The 8,742-nt window shown below is 30.9% G+C and overlaps 2 protein-coding genes across 3 annotated transcripts in view; one reads left to right on the forward strand and one right to left on the reverse strand.

Annotated features, from left to right (window-relative positions):
* LOC141451282 (myotubularin-related protein 10-B) overlaps positions 1-6,059 on the reverse strand; it is a 30,264-nt gene extending 24,205 nt beyond the window's left edge. Inside the window, exons 1-7 of one of the 2 annotated variants that reach the window (XM_074122551.1) lie at positions 5,920-6,059; positions 5,067-5,127; positions 4,850-4,986; positions 4,285-4,437; positions 4,082-4,206; positions 3,839-3,973; positions 1,501-1,662 (exon numbers count right to left, since the gene is read on the reverse strand). In XM_074122551.1, coding sequence (XP_073978652.1) covers positions 1,501-1,662; positions 3,839-3,973; positions 4,082-4,206; positions 4,285-4,437; positions 4,850-4,986; positions 5,067-5,127; positions 5,920-5,976 — 830 coding nt within the window. In that variant the 5' untranslated portion in view covers positions 5,977-6,059. Of the gene's footprint in view, positions 1-1,446; positions 1,663-3,838; positions 3,974-4,081; positions 4,207-4,284; positions 4,438-4,849; positions 4,987-5,066; positions 5,128-5,919 lie in introns of both variants that reach the window. The other variant, XM_074122550.1, reaches the window with a different exon arrangement.
* A 287-nt stretch (positions 6,060-6,346) lies between these two features.
* On the forward strand, positions 6,347-8,603 carry Vps33B (vacuolar protein sorting 33B). The gene is made up of 2 exons (XM_074122552.1): positions 6,347-6,504; positions 6,714-8,603. The coding sequence occupies exons 1-2, from the start codon at positions 6,347-6,349 to the stop codon at positions 8,323-8,325; spliced, it is 1,770 nt and encodes a 589-aa protein (XP_073978653.1). The 3' UTR covers positions 8,326-8,603.
* Positions 8,604-8,742: the final 139 nt, after the last annotated feature.

An 8,742-nucleotide genomic window follows, 5' to 3' on the forward strand; every position in this document is an offset into this window, starting at 1 on the left:
CGACTAGCAAACATACTTTACTGTAAATTTCTTTTTATTAACCATTAAATAAAATCCAAGGCCTAAGACCGGGAATCGAACCCAGTTTTACAATACATATTAGCTTCGCAGGTCTCGCCTCTAACCGCTCAGCTACCGTGGCGCCTAGATCCCATAATTATTGTAGAACATAAAACGTCAAATTCACTCGGTTGTCAGTCTTTAAACGAGGTTTTCCTTAATATATCAGATTCACAATCACACTTCTCTTACAAAATATTTTCTAGCCAGGATTGTTTTTACAAAACGTGAGAATATCGTGGTATGAACTTGAAGCCTAGCTGGTGAGACTGTATCTAACAGGACTGCCTGTTTTCCTTCTCACTAGAACTTTGACAGCATTCACATTTTCTATCACTTCCTAAAATCTATTTCTTCGGAAAAGTTTCTTCAAATAAAGTTCAATAAAAATATTATATATTTGAAGTAACATAGTAAAAAAATTTGAAGCTCGTTTCATAATATTTCAAAAACTCGGAAACGATCCTGAATATTCGAATTGCAAGATGAAGGAGTTTCGCCCATCTAGGAATTATAATGTATTTAATCCGACTTATTACTGTAAAGCTGTCAAGTCAGCATGTAATCCTGCCGCACCCTTTAACGGATGTTTAATGTACCATATGTTACCGAGACCCTCACTAAACAAATAATTTTCCTTTACTTTTCTTTGCTCCAATTTGAAGCATTAATGTTAACAAATAATCCAAATAAATCATTCATTTCAATTAACAACAAAAATAAAAAACAAAACGAAAATAGTTAATCTGGTTAATAGATTTTGTAGAATTCTTTGTTAAGGAGGGAAGCGAAGACCTCTCCCAAACTGAATTTCGAAGTTACCCAAAACACACTCATTCAGTTTATTTAGAAATACATTTATTCTTATTTAAGAAACCTAAACAGAAAACAAAATTGTAAGAACGCAACCGTTCTTATTTTTGATATAGAAATACATTTATTCTTATTTAAGAAACCTAAACAGAAAACAAAATTGTAAGAACGCAACCGTTCTTATTTTTGATAAGTAAATGAAAGTAAAAAGTACATTCACCAGATCCTATTCTTTTCTACTGAATTTAAAGAACATCTAAATTAGGCCTTGTAAAATAAAATTACCAGTGGGGTATCATAAAAACAATCAAAACCCGTACACTCTTAAACAATTAAATAAAATTGTAATGTGGCTGATTGGTGAAAAGCCATGCCAAAAAAAAAAGAAGAGAAAAAACTGTTATAACCAGAGTATTGTTATCTGTATCGAAATAATTAACACGTGATAATAATAAATCTTTTTACTATCCATAATAAAAAATTAAATTGAACCTACAAATAAAGAAGAATAGACAAATACAAGACGAACAAACGAATTAGAAGAGGGTAATCAACTTTTGTTGATAACTATACCTTGGGCAGAGATTCGGCGTATAGAATTGTAAATGAGCTCGGTGATGGACATACCTGTCCGTGATGGTTGGAACTATATCGGCCATACGGACCAGTGCAGCACCTTGTGGCGAAGACCAGCACCAAAGGGGTGGACGTCCTGCACGGAAATGTCTAGCTGCCTCGCTCAACTGCCAGTCCAGAACTCTTGATGGAACTACCAACCACTTTGGAAGGCTGAAAGAAGTCACAATAGAACGTTAACAAGAAACCATGTTTCTTTGTTTATTAACTATAGTTATTGGAAATTTTTACTCATTAACAACTACAGGGAGACAATTTCTACATAATAATAATAATAATAATAATAATAATAAAGGGAAAGAAGGGAAGGGATTAGCTATGAGGTTAGCATACTGGACTCCCACGCGGAGGTCCCGGGTTCGAATCCAGCAGCTGACCCTTAGATTTTCTCTTCCTAGGAGCTTCTTACAGCTCACTGTCCGGTGATGGACAGTGTTGTCTGTAACGAGAGAACACTGTCCGGAGGCCGGCAGTGCACTGGAAAAAGCTCCGGGCGCTAATAACCTCAGCTGTTGATGCGCCAAAAAAAAAATAAAATAAAATAAAAAAAAATAAATAAATAAAGGGAAAGGATTAGCTCAGGAAAAATGAACATGTTCATAAGTGAATAATGAACGTAATATGGCGAAAGTGAAAATTTAGAATACTGTCATATTTTTATGACAATCCTTAACATAAATTTCAGATTATTCACTAAAACTACTAAACACTGTCCATAATTCAAATCTCTTAATGCAAGAAACTTCATTATTATAAAATCTATATATTTTATAAATGGATGCTTTTCGTTGAAAACAAAATCTTTTTAAAGTTGAATTGCATTTACGTCTTTAATAACTTCGCGAAAATTACAATAATTTTTGTTTCTTCATTTTTTCGGAAAAGTTCTTAAGCATAGTAAGCTGTAAATAACTATAGTTAACAAGATCATAAGAAAGCTTTCTCTATTAATTGGATAAAAACATTAAAGAGCTCTTTGTTTTGCAGAAAGAAGCAAAATAAAAAATTCCTGATCACATACATAATGCGGAGAATTATAATCAAGTAAAATATCTGAAACATTGATTGGAACTATTTTTTAATTCCAGGCGTGTCGAAATCTAAAGTCATTGGTCCTCAGAGCCTCCAGACAGTGTGTTTTCAATACTGCCCAACAGTCAGAGAATTTTACGAGGCCCCTAGAAAGAGAAAACCTAAGGGCCGACAGCTGAATTTGAACCCGAGATTGCTGCATGGGAACCTAACCTTTCGACTCGGATTTTGTTATGCAGACCTTTTCCCTAATTCGACTTATTGTAGCAATTCTGTAGATTTACATTAATTTGAAAATTGATTACTAAATAGTTACTCTTACTTGAGCATACCTATTACGAATGGATGTACACCAATAACTGAGAATTAATTGAATAAATATAATATAAATAAAAAAGAAACAGCATGAAACAAAACAAAACCTTTCTAACTGAAAATATTAATAAATGATTAATCAAAAAATAAGCATATAAAAAAATAAAAATAAATTCTTATTGAAATTTACCTTAAGAATATAATTTTTAAGTAAAATTTTAACTAAATAATCATAAAATCATAAATTACTTCCTGATTTTTTAAATCCAAATTGATTCCCGTCAGTTTGCACATACATTTAAGAAATGCTTTATAAGTTTTAAAAGGGTATTTATTGTTCTTCTTTAAAAGATTGAGATTATCTTCGTAGCAATCACAATACAATCTGCGTAACAAAACCATAGTTCATAAACCTAATTTTCTGCAAATTTAATAAACTTGTTACACACTAAACGGGCTAATGATGTATCACATTTATATGGAAATGACAATTCTCCAGAAACTGTTACTTTCATTGTAAGTAAATAACATATTTGGTTAATTCTCAGTAACTCTCAATGTAGAACTCCACGTAATGGTCCAATTTTATCGGTGTATCTCGTTTGCACGAATCGACCTTATTTCTAAATATTTATTGACCTTCATATCAAGTACCAAAAAAATAACTGGAGAGTACACAAAAACTTTATCTATTAATCAATTCTTTCTGTTAATAGATTTTCGACTAATGTAGAATGTATGAAGTTAAAAAAATAACAAAACATCAAGAAGAATTCCCGAATTCTTTTACTTTTCTTACATATCGAAATAGGAGTGAAAATGTTGCGATTCTGCATTTTTTTTTTTTTAATTTCAGAAGACTTCTCTCTCCCATGAACATTAATGATTACTTTTAAGGTTTCTAACCACCACTGTCCTAAAACCAATCACCATAAATAGGATATTAACCACAAAATAGTAATAATAAACATAAAACAAACACCTGGTGGACATTTGAAAATCATGATTAACACCAGAGAGTCTCCAACCTTGACATTCAGTTCTAGCCATTTCTTTACCCCAATCGCCAGCCTCTCGGAACATCACAGTTTCGGTTTTGAAGACGTAATGAGGTTCACTAATTAAAGATACAAAGATTTTTTTAAATACAGAAACAGATTTATAACAAGTAAAGATTTTTTCAAGTAAATCTCTTACGGTTTTATCATTAAATAATAACAATTACCTATAATCATATGCGAATAATAACTGATGTCTCTTTGGAAATGCGTGATGTAATAGAGTATTTGTTAGGGTTTTCCCATGCCCTATTGGTGAAAACTTAAAACTGAATGTCATCACTCTCATGTTCTGAAATAATAATCTTATAATTACTGAGAGAGTAGACACTAAAGAGGTATTAATATTGGTTCTTAGTAAAAATGTTACCTTACACACAACATGAAGACCTTTAACTTTCTCAGTACAGTTTTTACCAGGCAGAAGTTTTCTCTTTTTATCTCCCATTAAATAAAGAGCATCAACATTGGAAAGGCACACATCATTTTCACCCAACTGTAAAGTATCTTGATAGCTGATTTCCTAAACAAACATAAAAGTGGATGTAATAATTTACTTTTTCTGCTCGCCATAGGAAGCATTATGCTCCAGACGAATTTTCACCCGAATATATGTTTTAGATCCATGAATATGAAAAAAAGCGTTTATATATTTAAATTAAAATTAATAATTATAAAAGAGCTTAGTTTACAGTGTATTCTACGACGAATGTTAAAAACTATGAGAATATGTTGGGGAAGTCATTTTTGGTAAATTCATACATTAACATAGGTCCTATTTCGATCAATTACACAACAGATCAAAACTGTAATTAGACAAATATACATGTACACTAATCAACAAATTAAATTATCATTTCTCTAAAAATAATCAAAAAGTATAAAAAAACTATTAGCGTAAAATAGTTTGAACAAAACAAGTAAAAATCACTTACTTCTTTAGTTCTTTCATCAGCAGTTATAAAAGATAACTTGAAATTAGTAACACACAAAACACCAGATCTGCCTTGCTTTCTTTCTCTGACTTGGGCAAACATAAGAACATTCTGAGCTTCTGCAATGAGCATCTCACCTAGTTAAAAATAATAATAATAAAAAATTATTAGACTAATCCGCAGTTGCTCATATTATTATCAACTTTTAACTACTTGCCTGGCAATAATCTGGGCACAAGTTGTTCACTAAAAGATTCCTCATTGCTCGAATTGTGTAACTGTTTAAAAAAAAAAAATTATTTTCCCAACACTTCTTAAAATCCTATTTTTTATTTTTATTCAAACACCAATTAAATACATGTACTAGGAGAGAACCCACAACCGAAATTTTGGCGGTTTTGTTATAAACTTTTTAATTTGCCACCTTTTAATAAAACATTTAATTTCAGAATTATTAGAGAGATTTAAATTTGGAACGTATCAGTTAGTTTCTAATCCTATTCGTTCAGTATTACTGTTACTTGAAACAAAACAAAAAAAAATATAAGAACTAAACAACAACCTATTGAAGCAACTCAAATAAATAACTTATTTAATTAAGTAATTTAAGCTTTAAAAGTTAAAAAATGAATTAATAAGAACAAAAGTGAAAAACAAGATAGTAGTCGAATTTCAAGTAAAAAATAAACAAAAAGTCAACTGAAAACTGTTCAACTCGAATTTGAACTGCATATATAAATTTCATTATTAAAAATAAGAATGAAAAAGCAAAAATTAAGTACCACAGGTCTAAGCATCTCTTTCACATATAAAAAGAAAATATTAAAATGAGTATCGTAATGTATTGCCTTATCATTTCGCTTGCCATGCTCTAATTTTTTTTTTTAAATATACAGTGAAAGCTTACGCTTGTACTTCTACAAGGTAGATAATATTCGTTTAGAGCAAAGCTATCTTAGTAGAGTTTCAATAGAAATGCACATTTATTAATTAGAAGAATATATGAATAAACAAATATTAAACATAGTATAAATCCTTATTTGATATTTTAAACCTGTATTATTTTTTACCTCATCATCAATTCCAACATAACTTTTAAAACTGTTGGTAAGGCGTTTATCAGACATTATAAATACTAGCACAAATAAAAATTCAAGGCACTTCTTATCATGATAAATATCTCTTAAAAAGACCTACTTTAGATAAGTAAAAGAAACAAGTGTTTATCAACATATTTTGTTTGAAATATTATTTTAATAGTGACAATAAAAAGAAAGCTCTGAATCACAATTACTGAGGGCAAATGACAATATTATTAACAATGAGTGAACACACTGAGTAGAATAATTGTGAATGCAAAATTAAACTTTCTCTTAACAATTAACTGGAAGTATACAATGAGGTTATAATAACAAGGTGTTGTGGTTAAGCAGTTTTGTGTAGGGTCAGTTGCCCAATCATAAAGCTCTAATAAAAGTTTAATTTAATTTCTTAAAAATGCAATTCTCATTAGACCATAAACTTAGTGCATTGGCACAGATATCGCAGGAGAAATTACTTGATATATTAAACAAAATTCCAGGCAGGAAAGATTTTATTATCGAACCCTCTATGATTAAACCATTGGAACGATTTGTAGGCGTTAGCAAATTAAGGTAACGTTATTTTCTTTCTTTAATTTTTAAAATTTTATCAAGGAAATTCAAGATAGGAAACTGCTTTGTTATTCTATGTGATATTTATATAACACTTTGCTTTTTGTGGTAATTAGAACTATTGTACAATAAATCACCAAATTACGTGTTCCCTGCTTTTATGCTACAAAAGTAAATCAAGCATTAAAACCTAAACTTATCAATTTCAGGTCTTGCGGCGTAGATAAGATTTACAAACTAGAAAAAGTGGATACCCCGTTTACAAATACACAAAGAGTATTTTTTATTAATGATGACCTAATAACGGTAAAACAAGTTTGTGATAAGATCAATAGTGAGATAAGCCAAAATAACGATGGCAATTCCTATCATATGATTTTAATGAGCAGAAAACTTGGATCCATAGTACATTTATTGGAAGAAGAAGGAATTTTTGGATATGTTAGCTTACATAGTTTCCATTGGGAGCTAATTCAGCTTGATAATCGAGTTTTATCGCTAGAAGCCAATAATCTCTATAAAAATTTATTTGTTGAAGGCGACCAGTCTTCTTTACCTCGAATTGCTAGATCTATTTGGACTTTGCAAATGCTCCTTGGAAAACCGCCGGTTTATATAGTTCAAGGAAAGTTTTCACAGAAAATTGAGAAAATGGTTGAACTATTGCATGAAGAACTCGGTACTTCAGACCGACTTGAATCTGATGTAACATGTATGTTAATATTAGATCGAGATTTGGATTATGCAAGTACGTTACTGACGGGAGGAACTTATGCAAGTCTCCTGGATGAAGTGTTTGGTATAAACAGTGGTGTAGTTGAAGTGAAATCAGGGAAAGATGGTACCCCAGTAAGTTGTATGGTTAATAGTTCTGAAGAAATCTGTTCTCAAATCAAAAGCAGACATTTTTCAGACGTATTTCCATATCTTAGGACTAAAACGAAGGAACTCAATGTTGTACATCAAAAAAGTCAAACAATGGCAATCCAAGAAATGAAAAGATACATTTCCCAAGAATTGCCATCCGTAACGAATACGAAGAAAAAATTAGCTTATCACATAAGTGCTTGTGAATCAATTATAAGTCAAATGGGAAACAGATTTGAAGCCTTGCAAACAGCGGAAAAAAATATGTTAGAAGGTAGGAATAAACGGGAAAGTATAACTTATATTGAAGAATGCTTAGCAATGAATGTTTGCGATCGATATGCTGTATTAAGGTTGATTTGTCTTTTATCAATAACCCAAGATGGATTACTTCAAGATGAGTTACAAAGACTCAAGGTTCAATTCCTTCATATGTATGGCTATCAGTACTTACCTTTGTTCTACAAATTAGAACGAAGTGGTCTTTGTATAGAACAAGCCAATCTAATTACAACAGAGGTCAAAGGAAGTCATTTAGCCAACAAAGTAGTGCAAGCTGTCCCTTTACCAGCTCGAAAAAGTGCTTTTAACTACTTTGCCCAAAAACTTAAATTATTTCCATATATTTCGGATGATTATGAATTAAGAAATCCTAAAGATATGGGTTACGTATTTAGTGGATCTTATATCCCAATCGCTTGTCAATTAGTGAACTTGTTGATTAAAAAAGAAATGCCCCTTGAAGAAATTGTAAAAATGATTCCACAGTGTACACTGACTTGTGAAAAACAGGCCCCTCAAGTCTTGAGGACGTTCATTGTTTACTTTGTAGGAGGTGTTACCTACGCTGAAATCTGTGCATTTCAACTTCTTGAAAAATTGACAGGAGCTAATATAATTATTACTGGTACATCCATCATAAATGGAAATACTCTAATGAAATCTTTTATGTAATATTGCATCACGATGCAATATTTTGCATTAAGCTTAACGAATTCAAAACAATAGGCCGCGCTAATCGCTAAGCTGCCAATGTGATGAGAAAATTTAATGGCCTATAATTTGAAGATCTGTATATAAAACTCATTGTCCAATTTAACTTAAGAGATAAATGAACCTCAGCATATGTTTAAATTAATAGAATATAAGAAATGCCATTTATATTTTTGTGAACCATGTAAATACAATGTAAAGAATAAGAATAAAAAATAAATTTAATTTAATTTCCGTAACGATTAATTTTCACATTTTTGTTTGAGAAGAGATTTAATCAATGTGTACTAAATGTGCTAATTATTTCAATAAAGTTAACTGTTTATTAGTTAGGCCTGAATATAGACCGTAGGTCTTATAATGCAGTAGGTCTTAGAC

The sequence above is a fragment of the Rhodnius prolixus genome, unplaced genomic scaffold (genome assembly GCF_049639745.1).
Source record: "Rhodnius prolixus isolate KJV_2025 unplaced genomic scaffold, Rpr scaffold_8, whole genome shotgun sequence".
Lineage (NCBI taxonomy): Eukaryota > Metazoa > Arthropoda > Insecta > Hemiptera > Reduviidae > Rhodnius > Rhodnius prolixus.